Here is a 25,808-nt window from a genome sequence, read left to right as displayed (position 1 = left end):
CTCTCTGTGAACCATGCATCTCCCCAGTGCCGCCTCTCCTTCCCCATCAACCTCTAGGTGCTGCATGAGGCCCTCCAGGACGAGACCAAGTATTCAACCCCCAACATCCGCTATTGCCAAASCAAATCTATACTGAAAAAAAAAAATCCATCTTTCACTAGCAATGGATGTTTTATATAAACATGTTGGTACATACAGTCCTTGCTTCACACAGAGGTGTGCTTTTGGGGGTATGTTAAACAGGCTTTGCCAGTGCAAGACGGCACATGCAAAAAGTCTGTAAAACGTTTTGCTGTGCAAGCCCGTGCATGCCAAGGAAGAGGCAGCCACATACGTGCCTTTGCAAGGCTCTGCACGCCACAAAAAAACCCCTTGTGCAATTCATAATATTTTCCTGTTTTTTACGACTCACTAAAGAGACGAGAGGCAGGTGGAGGATGGGCGGGGGGGGGGCTGAAGGAAAGCCTGCTTCTTCCATAAAAAATAAATAAATTGCATAACAAGATACTTTCTTTGGCAACTGCTTCCTGACAAATATTTATAAGGGCAGAGCAGAGCGCGTTTCCGCCGACGTGAGCGGGCGCCACCGCCACCTTCCCCGAGCTCGCCCCAACGGTCCCAACGGCCCCCAGCAGCCCCGCCGGCGGCCGCCGCCGAGCGGGAGGCCGGCTGCAGGCGTTAACGCGGCCCGCGAGCCCCCCGGAGCCGGCGTGGGGAAAACACGAGTTTCACTAGAGTTACTGGCGTGTGTAACCCCCCCCCCCAATTTAATTAATTCATTAATTAATAAAAACCCACTCCCAAAGGCCAAGGGAAAGCGGGCTATCACGTTCCTCGCCCCCCATAAATTCAGTTTATTTTGCGCTGAGGGAAGGGGACCCCCAGGCTAATCTCAGCTGCGCCCTCCTCACCCCGCCTCTCCCCCACCCTCAGGCACCAACTTCACTCCCAGCCTTGAGCTCGCACCCCTCTCCCCCGCCGCCGGGCTATGCTGCCCACTGCTGCTCTCTGTCTCCCTCCGCCCTGGGAGCCGGGCACTATTTCTCCTCCCCCTGCCCTGTGCGCTGGGAGCCTGTGGAATGCTGCGCGCTGGGCTCGGCCGCGGCGGCAGGATACAGCCGAGCCCGGCGCTCGCTATAAGAACCTCCTTGTGAGCGACGCCATTTTAAGCCTCTCGCTCGGTTCAGCGGTGGGAGCAGCAGCGCTTGGGGGAAGGGGACTGACACCGCCGCCCCGCACGGTCGCCACCCGGGAGGCAGCGGCGGGGGCGCCGCCGCCAGCAAGGAGCCGAGCGAGGAGGAGGAAGCGGGCAGGAGAAGAAGGAAGGAAAGACGGACCGGACCGGGATCGCCCGGGCGGCAGCAGCAGCAGCCGGAGCCCGGGGCGACCCTGTGCTCTCGCCCCCCTGCGACGTTAGTGCCACTTTCTGCGGCGGGACCTTGGGGCGAGCCCGGGCCGACCTTCCCCGGGGCGGGCGCCGCGTCCGGCGGCCGTTGGGGGGTCCAGGGTGTGCCCGGCGCTGAGGCGGGAAGGGCGCGGGGCGGGGGGCGCCGCCTGGGTGGGAGAGAGGCGAGTGGCCGCGGGGGAGGCAGGAGAGGAGGAGAGGGCTCTTGTTTTGGGAGGTCYGGACAACTGCGTGGTCGCAGGAGGCGGCAGCTGCGGCTCCCGAGGTGTCTCTTGGGAAGCTCGTCCTGGGGCGAGGGGGTAGTTGCACGGGTCTGTGGGAGGCGAGACTCTGCGGTCCGGGTCTGTGGGTGTATCTGCTCCCTGCTGCGTTTGCGGCCGAGGCTAGAGTAGTTTCGCACAGATTTTTTTTTTCTTTTTTCACCACCCTTTTTTTTGGGGGGGGGGGTTACTGACTCGCCGGCGGGCTCCAGACGACAGTGGTGATCGAGGAGGGGGGTAGAGAGAGCAGGGGACTGGTTTATCTGTACCTAATATAACTAACTAATCACGGTCATTGCAGTCAGAGGTAGATAACTAATCTGTTGTTTCGTGGGTTTTCTGTCGTAGTTGCATGCATGTTTGCTGGAGAGATTGTGGTGCTTCTGGATGTCTTCGAAATGAAGCTCCCTGAAGCTGGGAGCAATCAAATTAAGTTTTTTAACACCCGCATTACCAGAGTCTTGTAGAGAATGACTTAAGCGGTGTAGGGGCTCCCTTATTGCGGAGGGAAGCGCATACTCGCCGTGGCCGACCGGGGTGGGGGAAGGGAGCCCTCCAGCCTCCCAAACTAAAGCACTTCTGAGCTGTATGAAGGAACTTGCTGTTAATGGAAACTTATTTCTGACTGTGGAACACGGAGCTTCAGGTGTATTTTTCCCCAACAGCTTAGTTGAGCTGCCCCTTGTGCGTGATGGGTTCCTTTTGGGACAGTTTGAAATCTTAAAAATCTAGCAGAAATCTTAAACTCTTATCTAACTAAAACTTGATGCAAGACCTCTTGCAGTCTCTTTGAGTCTATTACTTCTGGGAAGAGACGTTTTCATTAGTTTTGGGAAGAAAACACAGGCTGTGAAGGCAATAACAGCAATTTGTGACTGTGAATAGCAATGTTAATCTTTGCAGTTAGCTACTTTTTCTTGATCTCTTTCTCATGGAGCAGCCATTGTTCTGACACTCTGTATGTTCCAGACATCTGTGGTCCTCCCATCCCCCAAAGTATGCAAGTGGTGAATGGAAAGAGGCTGGGCTGGTATGCTGAGGTCGGTGGAAGGAAATCAAGGAGGGGTTTTAGTAAAACAGGATCTTTGTGCTGAGAATATAGTAAAGGCATAGACTAGAAAATTACCTGAAAGAGTAGCAGGATGTTCTTGATCCTAAGTTGAGACACACTGGAGAGTTACTTATCAATTATGATTTTGCCCCTGATTGACAAAGCTGCTACTGCAAAGATTTAAAACAGCAAAAAAGGTAAAGCTCACTGGTGTCCACAGAGCCAGGTTRTAATGTGAATTTCAAGTAACTGACAACTCCAGGAACCTAATGTTAATCTTTCACTTTCACTTTTTTATTAAAAGGTGCTGACAGCTGTAGATATCATTTGTGTCAATTACATGATAGCTAGTGCTGTTGAAAATAAAGCTATTCAGATGTTCAGACAAGGCTTTGAGTCTCTCTAAATTAAGCTRTTGTATATAGAATAATATTAAATGTCTTTCTATTTTGCGATTGTTCTAAAGAAATATCCTACTTGCTTGGCTGTTAGTTCAGGTAACTTGAATTTAGGTGTGAACCGATATGCTTGGGAATGTTCATGTTGGTCTGCCTGGCTGCTTCTTAGAGTGTCGGGGAGAAAGGAAGAACATTCCAAATGAAAGGACAGTATAAAATAGATTCTAAAAGCAATGGTTTAATTCAAGGTAAGGCTTGATCCAAAAGTCAGCTAGTTCTTCAAATTCAATATTGTTACATCCTCAATAAACCAAGGTGTGTTCCCCCTCCCCCCCCCCTTTTCTCTTGCCTAACTAATAAATAGGCTGTCCTTCTTGCTTGATATGTAGTTTGCTATGAACACTGGCATCATGCTATGGCTATGGTGTGTAAATGTCAGTAAATGGTTTATCAAATCCTGGACCTTAAAACTTAGTTGCACTTCAGACATAAGGTTTTCTTTGTAAAATCGATATTGGTCTTTCAAGACTTAGCATTATCAAAAACTCGTATCAAACCCTTCAGAACACTTCAGAAAGTAAATTCAGATGAAGAGAAAAAGTGAGYATTACTGCTGGCCTTCTAAACTAATTTGGGGGTGTTTTGGGGTATGGAGAGGGAAGCAGCAAGAGTGAGACAGGAGAGGCAGCTATTCTAAGCTTCAGTATTGTCAACTGAAGTCTGAATGTGCTGTCTAAAATTCATGGATAAAGATGTTCTTGCAAAATATTATCTGGTATCTAGACTAGTGTGCAAATACAGCAGTAATCAAAATCACTCATGTTAATTCAAAGTTAAAGTTGGTAACACAGGGGTTGTAGTGATTGTGCAGTTGGTTTCAGCAAAACTTGTTCTGTGACTTTGGTAGACTGCATACTGTGGCAGGAAAATTGAGACTGACCTTACTTATCTTGATGATCGTACTTCATGAGGCCTGATAAAACTTTGAGAAACTATGCAGACAATCAGGATTTGTTTAGCTCTCACAACATGCATTTGCAAGTTCTGAGCCTCCGAACTTGCTGTGTGACAAACTGTGTAGTAACTCTAACTTTAGAAATGGTGCTGTATTAACACAAAATTCTGCAAGCTCCTTGGCAGGAACTTTTGCATGTGACTCTTCCAGTCTTTTTAGGCAAAGTAACTATCCTGGTAAAAGATGGGCAGGGCAGTGTTGCTGACTGACTTTCTAGTGAAGTGTTAGAAGACTTGTTTTGAAGGTACTCTGGTACAAAGTAGTGTATCTGACTATCTGAATTGGTTAGACTCATCAACATAAGGTAATTTGACAGTGGTTAACTTGTAATACCTATTTCTGGCACTTTACTCCAAGGCTTACTCTCTGTAGTTTGTGATCAGACTTTGGCCCGAAAGGGTAATGTCTTAATATGCTAGTATTGTGTGACCTCTGTTGCCTCTTCTGCAAAGAAGGTACCTGGATACATTTTTTGCACTGACCTTTTCAAGTGAAAGGCAGAGAACCTAAGGACTTTTTTTTTCTGAATATCTGTCTGTATGAAATGACAAATTGATAGTATGAGCAGATGAAACATACCTGTAGCTCAGGTTGGCCTCTTGATTCTCTTAACTCTGTTTTGATGTAAAAGCAGTGTCTCCCATGCTTTCTTCATCTTGAAGTGTGGGTGCAGAAGTTGCTCAAAAGTCTTAATTACTGAAGACCTTACTTTTTAACAAAATTCTAGGTTGTTTTAGGAAACTAAAACAATGTACGTTAGCTAGACTAGTATTACAGAAGTCAGTAAAGTACTTGATTTAGGAATAGTAGAGCAACTTTGGAGCCTTGGTTAAGGAATAAATCAGTTCCTTTAAATACCGGAAGACTTAATCTAACATTCTAGGTTGCTGCTTTAAGAAATGTGTGAACTAGCTCGATCTTAGTGGAGTTGACAAACATAACACACACTTTAAGCAAATTTGCAGGGATTGGCATTTCTAGACTGACTTGCTGTGCTAAATAGATTTGTATAAATTGGAGAAGTTTGCTAACTCTGCAGCAAGTCTAGCAAATGGTTCTGTATTGTCCTGGCAACAATTCAGGTGCCCTCCAGTGGCCAGAAATCTTAACATCCTAAAGTTGCTGATAAATACTTTTGCCTTGTCGGTTTGCCTTAATTAAAAGTGAGTTGAAGGAACATCTTAGTTATAGTGTCAGACCTCATTAGTATGTTTGTTGCTTAAACAGTACTTTTTGGGGCGTTGGTATGTCTTACTGTAAATACATAGTTATTCTGACAGACAGGCTAAGGCAGCCACTACACACTTTCAGATTTGTAAATATTTCATTTGTGTCAGTGCAATTATGACTAATCACTCTGGTTTCTTAAGCCACAGAGATTAATGCTTAACATCCATATTAGGGGTTGGCTTCCATGGTTGTAGCCTAAGAAGAAATTAGATTATGGGTAGATATTTATTGGAGTGGAAGGGAGATCCTTTGCTAAACTGTCACTGTATTAGTGTGGAAACGAATATTCAAGTTCTACTTAAGCAGTAGGGAAGGGTAATACTATAATACAGTGGGTGTCAACCTGGTTGTTAGTGATATATGCAATCATAGTAAATGACTGCAGAACCATTAAGTTATCTTTTTTCCCCCACTTGGAACTAAGTGGGTAAGGAAGCTTGAGGGTTGGCAGTGGTTTGTTGCTGAACTTGATTACAAAGTGTTTAATGAAAAATGTCGTGTAACATTTGAGTTCTTATAGGTTATATCTAAATGGTAATGATGGTAGTACTTCTGTATATGGCTAAGTAAGACTAAAGAATGCTCTTTGATCCTGGTTACTGCCACACTCTACTCAAAACATTTTTTTTTTCAGTGAGGGTAGGGACACAGGCCAAAAGCTGCAAATCAGTTGCAACTTGATTAGGTGAGTTTTAGTGCAAACTAAATGTTTATCATGTGTAACTGAGAAGGGTAGGAATATGCAAAATGTAGATAAGAGGTGGTAACTCTCTAGGCTGGTAATAAAACAGCTCTTGATGCTTTTTCCAGCCATGAAGACACTCAAACATAATGAATGCTGCATGAAAGCCCTAATCAGAAATGCTTGCTGTTGACCAAAAGACTTCAAATTCAAAGTAAACCCATTTCTAAACAGAACTGATTAAACTGTTCTGAGGTTACTTGTGTGAATTCATGGTGCTTGTTTAGAGGTAGCTTAGTTGATTTAATTGGTTTAATTGATTTAATTTAAATACTTAGCTGAAGTAATTGGGTTGATAATATATTTTACAAACTTAACGCAAGTTCACAAACTTAACTGTCATACCAGTCCTTTAATACTAAGCTGCAAAATGTGCTGTTAAAGGATTGATGTGTGCATTACAGAGGAGAATATTACCTCTGTGCTAAAGCTGGGTGTGTAACCTCTGGTAAGCAGTTGAAGCAGTTTCTTCCATCTAATCTTAAATGTTCAGACCATCATCAGTTCCTCTTTTGGACAGAGGAGGAGGATGCACAAATACTTGTAGCCAGTTTTGCCTACTATATTAAGTTACAGATCTTGCTAGCATTGCAATATACTTGCCAGTGAAAAGCTCTATTAAACCATCATTCCCAAACATGAACTGATAGCTTCTCTAAACTTTTTGATGCTTGAGCACAGCTAGTGCTTATAGCTCTTGGAAACAACTAGAGATTCTATAGAATATACCCGCTACATCAAGCGTAGCTATTTCAAGGGGAAAGATCACTTTGACTGTCAAGTTTCCAGATCTTTTCAGGAGCTGCTAATATGCTTTCTCATGATTCTGAATATAAAAGATTATGTTGACAGACCTTTTGCAACTCTTAAATGTGTCTCTAGGTAAAGGGCAAAATAATTGTATCAGATGCAACTTCCATGAACTGACAATATCCAGAGCCATGAAATTTCACATACTGCAGCATATAAGTATGCTTTTAAGTAGCAAGGCTTATGGGACTGTGCAAAAGTGGAGTCTCTACATCCCATAGTATTTCCAGCCATGCAACTTCTCATCCTGAGGTTCTGATCAACATCAAACAAAATTCTGCAGGGCACCACTGATAGTTTAAGACTATCTTAATGGGCAGCTGCTACTAAGTAGCTAACTTCTTTCTAGATGCCCTAGCAATATATAACTTTCATTAAAGCTTCTCTAATATGTCTCTCTTAAAGAACAAGATAACTCTGCATCAAAGGTATTACAGAGCTTTTATGATATAGCCAACTTCATTTTGGGGGGCTTCCCATCAGGCTCTAAAGTTTCAAAGTTCATCTCTTAGGATGATCTTGCAGATTAGTACCCAGATGAGCTGTGATGCGCTTCTGGCATGTTATTTTTTTTGGTAACTTACCTGTTGAGCTTGGTCTGGATTCTGATCTGGATGACATCAGAACCTGGAGTGGTTATGGCAAGTATTTGTTGGCTGACCATGGCTGACAGACCAATGTTAACTGTTGCTTTATTGAAACTTTCAATGAGTTGTTTTTGAAAGGGTACTTAAACCTTAGTACCTGTGAAGACCCTGACTAACTGAACAGGCTGTTAGTGCCTGAAGGCTGTGTTAGTGACTCAGTGCTGTGCCTTAGTGACATTCAAAGCCTGTGGCTGAAAGACTTTCCATCTGGTAGTGAGGGCTTCTGAAGCACATTTCTCATATGTTTTTGATACCTGAACTTCTAGTTAGTGGCTAAGGTTGTTCTTCAGTGACAGAACAAAAATACCTCTGTTTTGGGTAGTATTTGGTAGTTAGGATGAGCAAAAAAAAAAGTGGCCCTTGGTTGGGGTGGATCTTAGTGCATGCATTACACTTATGTTCTGGTCTCACCTGCACTTGGGACTTAATATGCTGTCACAGTTAATTATTCAACAAGCTGACTGGGGAGTACAATCCTTTACTACCCTGCTTTARAAGGGAAAGAGCAGGGCATCCTGCTTACCAGATCACTCTATGGTGCTCTGATCCTTATGAAAGTGAAGACTGTTGGAACAGGCCCTTAAAACTGTGCTGTGAAGTTTCTGAGGTCCCTTCCCCTCCCCTCTGTCATATGTACTCAGTGCTATATGGGATTCACAGATGAGCCTTGGGGGTTTTCTTTCTTTGTAAACTCTGAGTCTTTCCTTCACTAGGCTTTTTGGGAAGAATAAATCCTCTTATGTGGCTAATCCAGTTTAAGTGTAAAGTTAAAGTGTGAAGACTACCAGACACCCATACTTCAGTTCCATTAAGCAGCCATAATCATTTTTTTATTTTTTTCCTTTGAGGAGTCTGACAACAACAGAAACATTTGCATGCTGTTTGCTTTAGGTAATGAGCATGTGAACAGGAATTCTGTTCTGCATTAATGATATTTAAAGCTTGGAAGCTGCAACCTTTGAGGAAAGGTCAGCGAAGACAACACTGTTCAGGTTTCTTAATTTTGTAGTGTTTATAGTGGTAATAGATCTTTAAGATCTTTTAATAATAATAATAATACCTCAAGATCTTTATGAACAGCTTTCTTAAGACTGTTACTGTTTTCTTGTATTTTCTGGGTTCAGAAGTCAAATTCATTGTGATCTGGTTAGCAAAATCTAAAATAGAATGTATTGCTGTCTACAAGATATCTTCTACCCTTCCGTAGGCATCAGAATGTATTGTCTGGGTGTATTCTAGCTTGAAAAATGTTGCGTTGGATGCTCCTGCTATCACATCTAAACAGAATACTGCATTTTTCCTTACTGATTGGAGGGAAGGATGTTAAGCAAATATCACTTGAAGTGACAAAACTGCTCTGGCCATGAATTAAAATTTAAGAATGAATCTGTTCAGTTGCAATCTAGGATCAGTAAGCTGGATTTCAGAGTGGGTGCATGCTGTGCAAGTGAGGTTAAGTTTCCTGTCACTGTCAGTAGGTCTTAATTTTCTATAATACTATTGAAATAGTTGAGGCTGCTACATGCTGGCACAACATTTATATGCAGTAATGATACTGTACCTGATGTTATGGCACTTCTTCAGAGTTGGTAGTGAAGGCTACAGATGAGTGTTTTTACCATCTAACCAGAAAGAAGGTAGAAATGTTTGAGCTGTGAAAATAATGATTTTTTTCCCCTTGGCTGTATGGTTCAGCTTGTTTTCTTTTGATGTAATGCAAGTAACTCAAGGTATGTAACATAGGTAATCTGGAGATGTCATGTGACAAGATATCTTTACCCTATATTAATGATCAGCCTACTGAAAGCTGAAGGAAGCCTGTTACAAATGTGAAAAATGTGAACTTTAAATCCTAAGTCCTGGTATAGATAATCAGGTAAACTTTAACTACTCTGTCTCTCAAGTTCACTTTCTCACATGTATCAAGTGCTATGTGTCTGTTTAAAAATAACTTACAGCCCATAGCCATTATTTGAAAACTAGTCTTCCAGTGAGGTCCATAGTGGTTTTGTCCACCTGCGCCCTTAAACTACTGGTGTGAGGAGGGATCTGAAAATTAACTTTTTATTTCAGGAGTCATGTACAAATGCTTCAGACCTTCTAACCTTGGTTATAACCATTCTGACTTCAAACTAATTGTACAAAAGACTTAATTACATGCAGCAAGAGGAATGAATCAAGGAGAGTCTTCCTAAACTTGTATTATACACTTTGTTGTGAACTTGGAAGCAAGATTCTTAAAGATGAAGCAAATGAAAAGACAGTTCCTTTCAGAGTTGCCAGAGTGACTGAGGACCGCAAGTGCCACTACTTTAAACAAAATCGGGGAATGCTGTTAAATCTCTCTCTTTTTTGGGTATGGAATGTGTTTAAGGAAAACATGTATTTGACTGTTGCCTTTGTACAAAGAAAATGAAGTGCTTCTAACATGCAAGTTTTAAATGTGAAACTTGTCCATGTTACCTGCTCCTATGTTAAAATAAAGTGTCTTCTATTCATTCTGTGGAACAATTATAAACCAAAACTGTCATTCTTGCATCAAGCTTCTAAAATCCCTTAAACAGAAAGCTGAACCTGTACATTCACAGCCTCTTACTGGTCTTACAAAAGCACCTGGTACATAAAGCACCTCCTAAATTACCTACAGAACATACTTTACCCACAGAGCTTGATGTAGAAACCAGATTGAAAAGTCAACAGACAAAGTTAACAGACTTGTTCTTGAATATTTTGGGAGGGTGTGGGAGAAGATCTTTCCCCTTTGAATAAGAAATAGTTGCAGTTTATACAGCTTTGTTTGAGAGTAGATTTCTGGTGGTAAAACTTCTTGCACTTCCTTAGCCTGTGAAGCTACTAAAGAAAATGATTTCCTAAACTGAGGCCTCCAGGGCAAAGGACAATCTTTTTAAGTTCCCAGGATATTTTCCTCCTTACACTGAGACTAGAAAGATCGAAGTTGGGAGCTGAATGCAAATACCCCATATCATAATTTTCCACAAGTCCTATCCTTGCCTTCATCTGGTGATAAGCCATCTATAAATCAGTTTTTACAGATCACCTGTAACTTTCCTCTCCCTTTCAAAGAAACTGATAACATAATTCTTTCTTTGAAGGAAGCAAAGTTACTGATGCCTACCTCAAAACCTTTCTTGGGCTTCTTGTTAATCAGTTTAGTGCTATTCCTAATGAATATTAAATGCCCATTTCAGTTGGATCATCTATTTGTAGACTAAAAGTAGTAGAAATAGGTCTGCCTGTTTAGACCTATAGAGTATGTAAGTGAGGATTGCTTAAGGAGATGAGGTCAACCACTGATCTCTGAAAGAAAGCTTACATACCATGAAAACTTCCATGATATATCCAGTAGTTATTAGTATTGTCTTGCTTTGAGAATTGCCTTCTCCACAGTCCTTGGTAACCCTTTCTAGAAAATAGAACAGCCACTTTCAGGATAAGATGGGATTTTTTTAAAAAAAAAAAATTCTTAATTGAATTATTTCCCCTTTAAAAGTAAGGTTAACTAGGAAGTTTCTGCTGCATTCAGTTCTTATATTTCTGTCCTTGGGTCACAGAGATCAGTGCTATGGTTAACTCATGTTGTTAGCTGTGGGACTGATGATGCTGGTGTACTTTGGCTGCTAACTCTTCATTTTGCAGAGACTAATATGGAACAAGACCAGTTCTTGGCAATTTTCTGCTTGTAGTTGGAGAAGAGAAATTAAAATTGCTGGAAACAATGGTGGGCATGCTCCTCTGATCAGAAACTGGAAGAAAGGGAGGAAAGAATTGTTATCTTTAATCTGGAGTAAAAGGCTGATACAAAAGTAGATCCAAAGAACGCTTCCAGTAACGCTTCAAGTTAACACCTTGCTTACAGTTGCAACAACTTCTGAACACTTAGAGAAAACTAGTTGCCATTACATGTTCTTCTCTTTTCCATGTTTGGTGTGTGTCATCCATGTTTTTAACTGCAGTAACTTCATGACACTATTAAAATCTGCATGTTCCAAGTAAAGAAATGCTGGTGTCATTCAGCACAGGCACTTAAGGATGCAGCCAGAGTCCAACTGACTGTATCTTGAGCTCATGTCAATACAGCTTTTTATGTAAACATGGTCAATGGATATATTCCCTTTAAATGGATTACAGTGATTGGGATGTGTCAGTCTTCCTTTCTGATACTAGGCTTACCAAGATGTTGCTTTCAAGCAAAAGGTTTCTGGAAGAATTTCAAACTTTGGCATTTGACTCACCTTACAAAGTGACCTTACTTATCAGGTCTGTCAGGCATAATCTGAATGAATCTTAACAATGATTTTCTGTTAAGGATGTTTTAGATGGTAACCTCAAAAGAAAACAGACAATTCTATTTAATATAAGCTACGAATATAGGCTGTTTCATAGGCTAACATCTTGGCTTAACTGATGATGAAAATGGGTTTATCTTACATTTAAAAAAAAAAAAAACAAACCCCCAAAAACTGCATCAGGGATGCCAATATTCTGTATTGTCTTGATATAGCAGGCAGGTAAATGTCAAGTTGGAATTCACCCCTTGACAGACTATTTTCCTGGTTCTCAGTCTGTAAGACAGTAGAAGCAAATAATTCACTGTGCCCTATATCCAAATGGAGTCTTACAGCTTTAGAAAGAAAATTATCTAGGTTTTACTGAAGCTGTTCAGAACTGTTACTTACATTTGAGAAATGCTATAGGTTTGCTGACCTACTTGTCATATGCCTAACTCTTCTACAAAACTAAAAGTTAGCGTGTGAGTTCTATTCATCGTTAAAATATTGCTCGCTCTTTCTTTTGAAAACCAGGGAATTTGAATCACTCTTTTGTAGTAACATCCGAGTAGCTCATAAGCCTGTTAAGCTTGCAAAAACATTTTTCTGAGTTTCTTAAAGATTTCAAATAGAAGAGTGGGACAGATGGTATGCAGTTCAGTGCAGTGTCTGTATTGCCTTTCATATAAGGAGTTTAATATTAACAAAAGAATCCTCCAGTAAAAAACAAAGCTGATTATGCTTGCTTAACAAGTGGATATTGTCATGGGGAAGATTTTTAAGAGGTTAACGGTCCCATAACTCTTGGCAGTACATCCAGATGGTCTTCTATATGACATTGCATTTATCAAAACTCGGACTTGAATTCTGAGCACCAGGTAGTCTTAAACATGCTGAGGCTTACAGAAGCTTGCTGTCTTAAGTTTCTAAAGTATGCTGAATCCTTTTGTCTCTTGCTGATTAAGATCTGTGTATTACTGACTTTGACCTTGTATTACTGACCTTACATCACTAGTTGTGTGTCCCCCAATAAATACCAGTTTGAATGGGAGCTGGATTTCAAGGAGCTGGTATATGCTTCATGTTTGGATAGTACAAACTTTATCTTAGTAAGGTGAGTGTGTTTTGTGTCTGTYTCTCCCCCCCCTTCTTATGAGGGCATGTATTGATTTGGTTTCTGTCAGGGAAGTAATAGTRCAAACATCTGTACCTGCTTTGGGGTTGTTACTCCCTTTGTCAGAGTAGTAACTGGGCTCAATTTACCCCTCTGTAAAATGARAAGAGAACTGGAAGGAAAATATGGGAGAGTGTTCAGTTATGGAAACCCTAAAACCAACTTAACATACCCCTTTTCCCTGGATATCTTTAATCTGCAGTTATTTTGAACTCTGAGGATTAAAACCAATTTTCCATTTAAATCAAAAATGCTAGGTGGAATTGCTGTGGTGTTTTTTTTGTTTGTTTCTTTTGTTTTGTTACAGTTCTATGAAATGCAGACTAAAAAGCTAGAAACTTTGAGGTGCAGCTAACAGGCTGATTCAAGGTCACCATTTCTATGTCAGACTGAATATTTCTGACTGTGATAATACAGTTTTGAACACAGACTGAACACTTGCTTCAGTGTCCTTAATTGCTAACATGTTGTTGCAGTGCAGTAGCTAGCCTGGTCTCTTGGATTGTAGGATTGGTACAGCTACTCATTCTAATTACTTTAGGCTGCTGAAAGTGAAACCACCATTTCAGAGTACAGTTGCTCTAAGCCAWCTGCCTTCCCTTATGCAGAACTTGACAGTGGAAGGAAGTGATGTACATTGTTCCCAAATCCCCTATTGCATATTTGAATCTAAGGTAGTAGTAAATATCTCAAAACATAATCAGCACTCTTGACTGGTACAGCTACAGTATGTTAGCTTCTGAACTAATCTGATGATGAGTTTCTATTAGTAGTGCCCTGCTAGGAGAAGGCAAGAAAGGTTACAATAAAAAATAGAGCTGCTTTTGTGCTAAGTATATTGCTAATTGAGTATAGTGGCTAGGTCTTGCCACGGTTTGATATTGGAAAAATTGCATTTAATTGAAAATATTATTGGTTAAAGAATATGTTCCTGGGCATCTGACTTACAGTGGGGACTAGGGGAAACAAAGATACTAATTTTAACCTTTAATGCTATTCCACCTTTTGCTGTTTGGAAGGTGTTAGTGGGGTTGGCAAAGTAATGCATAAGGCCTACAAGGAGCTATCTAGATTGTGTGTAAGTACTTCCTCCAACTTAGCCAGTCAGGAGAATTTATGCATTAATTGTGAACCTGACAGCATGACTTAGTCTCTTCTTTCCCTTACCACTGTTCACGGTAGACTCTTAACAGCATGTTGGAAGAATATTTTGTGGTGTTCAAAGGACTGGAGAAACACGATGGTATTATCAGTGCTCTAATTGCACTATACATCCTCTGTGCAGAACGTGAGAAATGGAATCTGATCTGGCCAGTCTCCAGGCTGTGGAATAGGACCAGTTTAGGTAGCAAGCATTTCCGACTGCATAGCTTACTGTATGTCTTGTCATGTTCAGTGCTGCTTATCTGCTACAAATGCAAATCTGCTGTCCGTTTTAAAAGAACCAGGAAGGGGTTGCTACCGAAAGTGGTAGGAGCAGAGTCGGACAGACAGCGCTGGCATTTGTGCAGCCAAGTAATGAGTTTGATCAGAAGCTGCTGGGGTATTCTGCAGCTGGCTCAGAGACAGTGAAATGTAAGCTTGCCTTAGAGTTGCCTAATCTGTTCAGCAAGACTCCTAAAACTGCCGGCCTGACTTACGTTTCATTCTGGTTTTCTATAGCTACTCCTGAAGGAAACAAACTGTGAAGTTAGTTGTCTTTACACAAGTATGGTGTCAAATGGACTTTGTTCTCCTGACACAGTATTTCAGACCTGTCTCTTTAAAGAGATTAGTGGCTTGCCTTTACTTCATTGTCCAGGAATGTTTTGATCAGCATAGCTGTAACACCTAAGGGCATGTTGAAAGCTGATTGCTGGAAGAGATGGTTTGCTCACTGCACTAGTTACCACTACAAATATTTCTGCTTGGTTAGCGCCTAGAATATGCTGTCACCAGCACTGTGTTTGTTCTGAAAACAGTGTTGGACTGTGGAGGGACAGGGAGCAAATGAAATAAATGGAAATCCAACAGCTATGACTGACCTACTGTGAAGCTGCTGCCTTGAGTTTCTATTTCCAGGTTAGTGAGGAAACGGGTGTAGATTTATAGTACAAATACTTCTGTACTGCTTGGTGATACCACATGGAAGCACATACTGAGGAGTTTGACATGGCAGTTGATAATATTTCAGCCTCCCTGCACTTAATTATCTTGGCTTAGTGCAAAAAAAAAAAAAAGTTTGACTTGATGTGTGCAACTAAAGGAGAATGTTTGTTTCCAAGGCTGGTTCAGCTTAGTTTAATAACTTGAAGAATATTTTGTGTAGCAATAAATGTATCTTTTTGTGGTACAGAAAAGGAGTAAAGAAGGAGATTCAGTTGTAAAGCTTTTGATAGTCTTTGTACCGTTGAAATAATAGTAGCTTGCCTTAAATTGTCATTTCAGGTTTCTTGACAGAAATCTTCATTGGAGGCTTGTATCAAGCAGTTTTCCTAATCTTAGAGGGCCACTGAACTGCTCTGTTGTCTTATGAGGAGGTCTGGCGTTTAGCTCTTGTCTGTGCAGCAGGTCTAAAGCTTTGGAATCTAATGTTAGACTTTGTTTTACCCAAGGATAGAGAAGTCAAAACTGGCTCCATTGTGGTCAGTCTTCAGTTCTTTTTCTCTTGCATTTTTAAGAGACAGTTCGTATACATACATACATACACATACAGTGCTGGGAAAAGTCTGGGTGAAACATCTGTTTTTTCTGCTCCTCTGTCCATGGGAGTTTGCTAATAGGCATCAATTACACTCACTGTGTTAGTGAAATGGCGAGCTGCACTAAGCCTTAGTTTGTGATTCTGGTGTTCTAATTTGAAATCCTAATGAGCATTTAGTAAGTTTTAAACTTGTTCTTTTTTAGGATCTCTGAAAGGTAACAGGAAAGAGTTCTGGGAGCACAGCAAGGAAAATGGCAACCCAAGGTATATAATGCATCACACTTTCTTTTATTAGAACCCCGCAGCGTTAATCTGGCTACAGATCCTTATTTGCCTTTGTAAAAATCATTTTGAATTGGATAATGTCTGTTCTGCTACATTAATGAATGCCCCATCACTGGGACTCAAACCTGCACACAGATTTGTTGTCTTAAACATTTTGGGTCACTTGAATACACTCAGGTACCTAATCATACTATGTGAAATGGGTACTCTTAGGCAGTACAAACCAAGGCAATCACAGTAACCTGCTGGTCAGGTTTGTAGATGTCTGTATTGGTTCAGGTTAATGCCTCAGATTAAAACTGCTGTCTCACTCTCAGTGCTACTTCTGCTGGATTGAGATAGTTGTTCATAATGTTTTATTTTCATTTAAAAATCTGTGTCATCTCTTGAGGGACTAATACGTGCTGGAGTAATTTTGAACTTAATTGTTCAATAATGATTTCCTACAGCTGACTTGATGGAGTTGGATATGGCAATGGAGCCAGACAGAAAAGCAGCAGTCAGTCATTGGCAGCAACAGTCATATCTGGACTCTGGTATCCATTCTGGTGCCACAACAACTGCTCCCTCCTTGAGTGGCAAGGGAAATCCTGAAGAGGAAGATGTGGACACAACACAAGTCCTGTATGAATGGGAGCAGGGATTCTCTCAGTCCTTTACCCAGGAACAGGTTGCTGGTATGTCCTTCTCTATTACACTGGTTTGTTTAAACATGCAGCTTAACTTATCATATARGCAACCCTGGTTTTACTGATACAAACCTAAATGCTGATTTATTACTAATCTAGAAGATAAGCTTTCTATTTCTAGCAGGAAGTAAAGACTCATCTTGTTTTTCAGATATTGATGGCCAGTATGCGATGACTAGAGCTCAGAGAGTACGTGCAGCTATGTTTCCTGAAACGCTGGATGAAGGAATGCAAATCCCATCCACACAGTTTGATGCTGCTCATCCAACTAATGTGCAACGCCTGGCTGAGCCATCCCAGATGTTAAAACATGCTGTTGTTAATTTGATAAACTACCAAGATGATGCTGAACTTGCAACTCGTGCAATCCCTGAACTGACCAAACTGTTGAATGATGAGGACCAGGTATGTATGAATCTTATCTCAGTGTAGCCTGTTTTGGGGGCCTCTTTAATGACCTAAAACTAAAAGTTTGCTTCAAACGTTTCTTTAGGTGGTGGTGAACAAGGCTGCAGTTATGGTTCATCAGTTATCCAAAAAGGAAGCATCTCGCCATGCTATTATGAGGTCTCCTCAAATGGTATCTGCTATCGTGCGTACCATGCAGAATACAAATGATGTAGAAACAGCCCGTTGTACTGCAGGTACACTACACAATCTCTCACATCACCGTGAAGGCTTGTTGGCTATCTTCAAATCAGGAGGCATCCCTGCTTTGGTTAAAATGCTTGGGTACGTGGACTGATGAGACAGTACTTGCGGTTTTTAGTCCATGCAGGTAGGTGTAGGTACTCACTAGATTCTTGCTTTTTTAGGTCCCCAGTGGACTCTGTGCTGTTCTATGCCATCACAACTCTTCACAATCTCCTGTTGCATCAGGAAGGAGCCAAAATGGCTGTCCGTCTAGCTGGTGGGCTGCAGAAAATGGTCGCCTTGCTTAACAAGACAAATGTTAAATTCTTGGCCATCACAACAGACTGCCTTCAGATTTTAGCTTATGGCAATCAAGAAAGTAAGGTAAGTGCCTCAGCTCTTGAAGCACTTCTCATGAGCAGGCTTGCTGTGAGTGGCCTGTCAGTTCCTCTGTACTGAGCTCCATATTCTGAATCCTCAGCAGTGCGAGACTTTTGTCAGTCAGTCCCAACCTTGCTAAGAGGTGAGGGACAGTATTTTGTGGATACAGTCTTGTTTATAACAAGATTGCAAAACTTATGTGCCTGACCAGTAGAAGATGCGAACGGTCACATTAGAGATCCATAACATATGATGGATGTAAGCCAGCAACAGTTATTCACCTGCACAGGAGGTGAGAGAAGTGTTACATTTTTGCTCTCTTTCAGCTGATTATTCTGGCAAGTGGTGGGCCCCAGGCTCTAGTAAACATAATGAGGACCTATACTTATGAGAAGCTATTGTGGACCACAAGTAGGGTGCTGAAGGTGCTGTCAGTCTGCTCCAGCAACAAACCTGCTATTGTTGAGGCTGGTAAGTAGTTTACTTGCACTCGTGATAACTTAAAAAGCTATACTGTACTTCAGGGTCAGTACATTCAACACAAGAACAGAGCTGACAGCATCAAAAGCTGAACTCGGATTGGTCCCTCAGTCCATAACTAGTTTTGGGAGGCCTGTAGTATGCAAAAATCTAAAAGGCAGTCTGTTTCTAGTAAGTCTACCATGTTGTTAGCTGTGTGCCTTTGTGGCTTAGTGGCTGAGCATTGTTAGGCTTGTCCTATTAGAATATGCATACATTTAGAAGGTCTTCAGCATCACAGAAAGAATCTTGGCTTTTTTTTTTTTAGATGTAATAAAGTGTTAGGGCCTAGCCATATTAGGATACTAATGCCAGGAAAGAACCAGAAGCTTGTGAGCTATGCACTCTGATTTTAAAGAGGAGAAGAGTACTTTACTGTACTGTTCACAAGATCAGCATCTAAGTAATGGTGTCAAAACTGTACCATCTTCTAGGTGGGATGCAAGCTCTGGGACTCCACCTTACAGATCCAAGCCAACGTCTTGTCCAGAACTGTCTCTGGACTCTGAGAAATCTGTCAGATGCTGCAACCAAGCAGGCAAGTGACCCTTCTAAGGAATTGGGATCAAAAACCACAATAGTGGGAAAAGGAGAGAAACTAAATTTTCTTCCCTCTTCCTTTACAGGAGGGAATGGAAGGCCTTCTAGGAACTCTTGTTCAGCTTTTAGGATCAGATGATATCAATGTTGTAACTTGTGCTGCTGGTATCCTTTCTAACCTTACTTGCAACAATTACAAGAACAAGATGATGGTGTGCCAAGTTGGTGGCATTGAGGCTCTTGTGCGCACAGTTCTTCGGGCTGGAGACAGGGAAGACATCACAGAACCTGCCATCTGTGCGCTCCGTCACCTCACCAGCAGACATCAAGAAGCTGAGATGGCTCAAAATGCAGTACGTCTCCACTATGGACTCCCAGTGGTGGTTAAACTCTTGCACCCGCCCTCACACTGGCCTTTGATCAAGGTAAATAACAGTTACCAACTTTCAGTGCTGCAAACTGGTGGCTTTTTAAGGTAACAGCAAACTTCTACCTTAAGCATCAAAAATACTTTTTTCCAAAGTGTTGGAGAATGTAACTAGAGTGATGGGAAAGTTACTTCAGTTGAGCAACTTCAGGTTGCCTCTAACAGGGGTTCAACTGTTCAGACCTAACTGATTTAAAAACAAACAAACAAACAGAAAAAACCCACCACTAACAGTAAGCATCCCTCATGCTCCTTTATTCTTCATCCCCCTTATGACCTGCAGGCTACCGTTGGTCTGATCCGCAATCTTGCTCTCTGTCCTGCAAACCATGCCCCACTGCGTGAACAAGGTGCTATTCCAAGGCTAGTTCAGTTGCTGGTTAGAGCACATCAAGATACCCAGCGACGTACTTCTATGGGAGGAACGCAACAGCAGTTTGTGGTAAGTGGCTGCCATTAAGTAAAGATGGGTGTAAAACTTTTCTCTAAAACTCCTCAAATGCCAGTCTGTATCTGCTATGTGGTTTGGTCTAAATAGCTGTTGTCCTAACATTTGCTGTAATTCATGTTTTTCTGTTGTCATACTGATAATTCTGTCTTGGCAGACCTGAGGCGTTTCTAAAGCAAAACAAAATGAAAACAAACAAAAAGCTTGGATCTTATTTTAGTGAGAACCTCTTGAGCACTTAACATTAAATGCTTGGTGAATCTAGTAAATCTGAGTAACACTGATTTTTCCTACTCTGGAAAGGGAAGTAGCTCTCTACCAGGAAACTAGAACAATCACATCCTTATTGGAACCAAGGATTTAGGAATGCTATCACAGCTTAATGTTCATCTTCAAGGGTGTCTAGAGTCATAAAAATACTGAGAAATTGTAGAGGCTCCATACTTGTTACCATGTTTAGATACCAAGTCAGTGTGGTATGATAAACCTCAAATTTTTTCCCCCAGTTAAACACATTAACAAAAGGAAAGTTGCCTTAGCATGAACAAATAGAAGTGGTACCTACTAGTACAGGAGTCTCCTTAACACTTGCAGAGGCAAGAGGGGCCTCTTCATTACTGATTACCACTGTTTCAAGCTTACTAAACTGCCAAGCTGTCTAAGTATTCAGCTTGGGGTGGGGCGGGGAGAGCTAGTGTTGCTAGACATTTAAGTTTACAATGAACTAATACAAAAATGAAAATTTTGAGCACAACTCCCCTATGATACTTCCCCTTCTTTTTTGGAATCTAAATTTAGTTGGGTAAACCAGGCCAACTCTTTTAATGGGGATGTAAGTTTGTAAGCCAGTGATAAACAGTGGATATGAGCCCTGTTGGGGAGGGATGTTTGTGCAGGGGCCAAGTTTGATGGTTAGTTGACAAGGTGGTACTAAACTGTGGATCAGCTTTTTGGCAGTCTTCTTAGAAGATAGCACTAAGTATCTCAACTTCAAAAAAAATATTTTCTTTCCCTGACTAGGAGGGTGTGCGTATGGAAGAAATTGTTGAGGGCTGCACTGGAGCCCTGCATATTCTTGCACGTGATGTTCATAATCGAATTGTAATCAGGGGTCTAAATACCATTCCACTATTTGTGCAGGTAAGCAAGAGCTCAAGAAAATGAAGTAGTACATATTTGAAAAAGCAGTAAAATGACGCTTATGTTTATTTGGTAGAATTGCTAAGTCAAATTGTGCTGAAGAGCTTAAAGAAACTTTTGTGTTTTGGTTTGCAGTTATTGTACTCTCCCATTGAGAATATCCAGAGAGTAGCTGCAGGTGTACTTTGTGAACTGGCTCAAGACAAGGAAGCGGCTGAAGCAATTGAAGCTGAAGGAGCAACTGCCCCTTTAACAGAACTGCTCCATTCTAGGAATGAGGGTGTTGGTAAGTGAACATAAAGTAGGTTTTGTATGTTTGGACAGAAAACTTGACTGCTACTAAACTTGCTCTTTGTTTCAATAGCAACATATGCAGCTGCAGTGCTGTTCAGAATGTCTGAGGACAAACCACAAGACTACAAGAAGCGACTTTCTGTTGAATTGACAAGCTCTCTGTTCCGGACTGAGCCCATGGCTTGGAATGAGGTGAGCTGCATCTTTGCATTAACTATTCCCTGGGGAGAGCCGTGCTTCCAAGTCCTCCCTCCTTCCTTGTAGCAGAATGTAGATGCCTCCACTAATACAGGTTCAGCTTTACATGTGGCTGTGTAGCTTCTTTACTCTCCACATGTTCAGGTTCTGTGAACCTGTGCTTTTAGACCTCCAGAAAATGATACAGGCTCGATGTGTGTACTCTTGCCGTAGGACAAGACTTTATATAGAGAGAGGTGAGGCTGGCCCATTGCATAGTGGAAGAAAACTTTTCAGAAAAAGAGTTCCTGAAGCGTACAGATTTGTTTGAGCCAAATCAAGAGCAAGCAGCCTTAGAGCAGCTGTTCTTGTGCTTCCCTTGCAGATGAGTCCATTCTCTTCTGCTGCTAAAGCACATAATTTTCATTTTGCTCATTAGAGCAAAGCCACATAGAAGAACATTACATGTCTTTGCTGCCTCAAATTTCTGAGGACAGCTCTGGAATGATCTCTAGGAATTTTGACCAGTTTTTGTGGATTGTCCAAACCTGATGAGCTCTAAATGCAAAAACTGAGGCATGAGAGATTTGAGGGAAGCATAAATACAAATGTGCTCTGTGAGGCTTCCTTCAGGCAAACCATGTAGCTTGGGGTAGGCGTGCAACTTGTGTTCTTCTTGGGATTAAGCTCTCGGATTTGAAAATATTTGCCAGCTGATTATCATGCATTGCCCTTCTTGATGCTTACAGGGCTCTGAAGTGAACAGAGATTGAAAACGAATTGTATGCTTAGGGTAGAGGGAAGGTTTCTCTATGTCTCTTCTTTCCTCTAGATTCTTAAGTTTTCAGGAGCCTAGCTTGCCCTGTATGTACTTACAGGACAGTAGTCTTTGATTTGTACTAGTTCAGTGCTTACCCTTCTGTTTCCCTAAAATCTGTGTCCGTCCACCCCAATGTGAAAAACAGCTAAAACGGGATATCTCTTTCAGATCAAAGTCATGTAATTAGATTGCAGATATACAATTCTGTAATTGGACAAACTTGGGGAGGTCCATTCAAAACTATATTACTGGCTCAGGAATCTCTGAACAGCTGACTTGCAAAAGTTGGGCAGGTATAGCAGAGAAGGAGTGTTCCTAGACCTGCCCTGTCTTATTTGTTCCCAAACAGAAACCTCCTTCCGGTGAGCTATGGATTACTGTGCCTAAATCTGTCTGTTATGTAATGGATGCAGATGCTTGGGTTATAAAAGGCATTTTCATGTTCACATAAGTACCACGCTGCAGTGTTCACTGCAGAAGAGTTGCTAAAAATGGGTTTCAGGCGAGCTTTAAAACTTCTCAAACTCTAAATTACTAATGTTGCCCCAAGGACCTGCCACTAAAAATGTTTTGTAATTTTCTTCTGCACCTCTAGACAGCAGATCTTGGACTTGATATTGGTGCCCAGGGAGAACCTCTTGGATACCGCCCAGATGGTATGTCTGTTCCATTCCCCTTGACTAAACTTAAGTTGGATGAAGTCAAGTCGTAGACTTTAAAGAAGAACCACAAATGAGTGAAGAGTGAATCACTCTTCAGCAAGATACTACAAACTGACAGGCAGATGGGGAGCTGCAAGTTTAACCAGTTTCTTCAACAGCATTGACTGTATTGAAATAGGAGCTGCATGAACATGCGAAACTGGTGTCACTTGTCTGAGTCTTGTGAGAGCATCTCTCACTGAGCTGTTGTTTCCAGAAAATCTTTTAAATCCTTTATAAATGGGCTTGACAATTCCAAAAGTGCATTTTTTTTTTCTTTAAAACTAATCCTGGTACTTGAATGTATTAGTCCATAAATGTCTGTAGACTTGAACTCAAACCTGTCCCTAAGGATTTGAAGCTATTTTGACTAGTCTTTCAGAAACAAATCTACAATCTTGGAGGCTGGTTTTGCTGCAGTATTTTTGAATTTTAGTATTGTTTATTATGCAGACTAATGGCTTGGCTGGAATCTGCTCGTGCTTCTGACTGAAGCGTGCTTTGTCTGCAGAATCACACTTGGAAGGCTGTCTCAAACAATGGAATAGCCATTAGGGGCAGGCAACAGATTGTTTTGAACTTGGCTGAACTAGAGAAAAAAAACTAGATGGCTACAAAGATCTTCTCACACACTTATACTTGCAGCTTCTGATGCATCTAACATCTGTTAACATTATGCTTTTTTTCCCCTCTGCCACCTTTAACTTTCTTAGATCCTAGCTACCGTTCTTTCCACTCTGGCGGATACGGTCAGGATGCCTTGGGTATGGACCCTATGATGGAACATGAAATGGGTGGCCACCACCCTGGTGCTGACTACCCAGTTGATGGTCTGCCAGATCTTGGCCATGCCCAGGACCTTATGGATGGGCTGCCTCCAGGTGACAGTAATCAGTTGGCCTGGTTCGATACTGACCTGTAAATCATCCTTTAGGTAAGAAGCTCAGATCTTGAATTTAAAAAAAACAAACAAACAAAAAAAAACAAAAAACAGATTAGTGGACTGAGGACTTGGTTGGCAGGGAGGGAATGGCTTAAATGGGTCCAAGTTTGCAAGAACACTGAATAAATGCTCTGGAAACGCGTGATCAGTACACTCCAAACTGACTTCTGCCATGAAGTGTGGAAGTAATTAACTGTAATGTCTTGTGCACCAGCTTCATGCAGTCTTAATATATTAAAATAACAGTTTACTCAAGAATACTGACACTTTTTTTTTTTCTTCTCTCTGTAGCTGTATCATCTGAATGAACTTGCATTGATTGGCCTGTAGAGTTGCTGAGAGGGCTCGAGGGGTGGGCTAGTATCTCAGAAAGTGCCTGACACTAACCAAGCTGAGTTTCCTATGGGAACAATTGAAGTAAACTTTTTGTTCTGGTCCTTTTTGGTCGAGGAGTAATAATACAAATGGATTTTGGGAGTGATTCAAGAAACGAAGAATGCACATGAATGAATTGCAAGATGGAATTTATCAAACCCTAGCCTTGCTTGTTAAAAAATTATTTTTTTTTTAAATCTCTGTAATGGTACTGACCTTGCTTGCTTTGAAAGTAGCCTTTTTTTTCGCAGTAATTATTGTTAGGGGTTTTTTTTAAGTCTCTTGTAGTATTAAGTTATAGTGAATATGCTACAGCAGTTCCTAATTTTTAAGGATTGAGTAAAGATGTAGAACACTAATTCATAATCACTCTAATTGTATCCTGAATAAAGTGTAACATTGTGTAGCCTTTTTGTATAAAAAAACTAGACAAATAGAAATGGTCCAATTAGTTTCCTTTTTAATATGCTTAAAATAAGCAGGTGGATCTATTTCATGTTTTTGATCAAAAACTTTATCTGGGATATGTCTGGGTAGGGGCCAGTAAGAACTGTTTATTTGGAACCTTGTATTGGACAGTTTACCAGTTGCCTTTTATCCCAAAGTTATTGTAGCCTGCTGTGATACAGATGCTCCATGAGAGAAATGCAGTTATAAAATGGTTCAAAATTAAAGTAAACTTTTAATTCACTCTGTGTCAAATTATTTCAGATTGTAAAGTGTATTTTGCATGTTTACAGTGTTCTGAAAGTTGGCCTGCAATTGTTTCCTCCTCTGAAGCACTGAAGTTGTTCTACCATGAACCATTTCCCTCCTTAATCCCACTAAAGAATACTCATCCTTTGCCATGCAGAGTTCAAATGACATGATGATGTTTTTCCCCCTTGAATGGATGATGCTTTGCTAAGGCKGGTTTCCCAGTATTGGGTTGGGTCTAGCCTGACCTGAGGCAACTGTGGTTAATCACTGGCATGTATTAACTTCTGGACTTCAAAGAAGTGAAGTAGTTCCACATTAGTTCAGGTCCATTAGCATGTCACAAGTGCACTTGCAGTAGGGCCAGATGAAAGGTCCTTTAACGACCTTCAGCAAGTCCAATAGCTTAAACCCATTTTCAGGTGTCCTTAGTCTTCGGGGTGTGTGTGTGTGTAACTTTCYTTAGGTTGAGGCAGCATCGAGGTAGATGGAAGCAAGGAAAGTAGTTCTTAAACTACTAGTAATTCCTAGACTGTGCACATCTGCCCTGAACAGCTGTCCCTACTTTCTGGCATCTAGCTAAAGCACATGATGCTTTGCAGTTCTACCTCAGTGCAGCAGTTTGTGGCACACCCAAAGGGTTTCAGCAGTGAAAGAACATGGCTTGGGGTTGTAGCCCAAGGTGATGAGAGCTGAACAAATTGCAAATGCACCTGTTGAGCAGTGCACTGTTTTGCTTGTGGAGCAAAGTTAATTGGTGCAACTACAAGCAGAGACACAGAATCACAGAATGGTTGAGGTTGGAAGGGACCTCTGGAGATCATCTAGTCCAACCCCCCTGCTCAAGCAGGGTCATCTAGAGCACATCATTGCACAGGACTGTGTCCAGGCTGCCTTGGAATAGCTGCAAGGATGGAGACCACAACTTCTCTGGGCAACCTATTCCAGTGCCCTGTCACCCTCACAGGGAAGAAGTTTTTCATGTTCAGATGGAACTGTCTGTGTTTCAGTTTGTGCCCATTGCCTCACATCCTGT

At 41.4% G+C, this 25,808-nt stretch overlaps 1 protein-coding gene across 1 annotated transcript; it reads left to right on the top strand.

The window, feature by feature from the left end:
* Positions 1-1,126: 1,126 nt before the first annotated feature.
* On the top strand, positions 1,127-24,766 carry CTNNB1 (catenin beta 1). Its single transcript, XM_026081940.1, has 16 exons — positions 1,127-1,412; positions 15,908-15,968; positions 16,439-16,666; positions 16,830-17,083; positions 17,172-17,410; positions 17,494-17,695; positions 18,019-18,163; positions 18,646-18,749; positions 18,838-19,176; positions 19,462-19,620; positions 20,647-20,766; positions 20,902-21,052; positions 21,131-21,252; positions 22,653-22,713; positions 23,472-23,692; positions 23,993-24,766. The coding sequence occupies exons 2-15, from the start codon at positions 15,956-15,958 to the stop codon at positions 23,678-23,680; spliced, it is 2,346 nt and encodes a 781-aa protein (XP_025937725.1). The 5' UTR covers positions 1,127-1,412; positions 15,908-15,955; the 3' UTR covers positions 23,681-23,692; positions 23,993-24,766.
* The last annotated feature ends 1,042 nt before the right edge of the window (positions 24,767-25,808 follow it).

The sequence above is a fragment of the Apteryx rowi genome, unplaced genomic scaffold (genome assembly GCF_003343035.1).
Source record: "Apteryx rowi isolate R43461 unplaced genomic scaffold, aptRow1 scaffold_562, whole genome shotgun sequence".
NCBI classification, from domain to species: Eukaryota; Metazoa; Chordata; class Aves; order Apterygiformes; family Apterygidae; genus Apteryx; species Apteryx rowi.
This window is presented reverse-complemented; position numbering and strand designations above follow the sequence as displayed.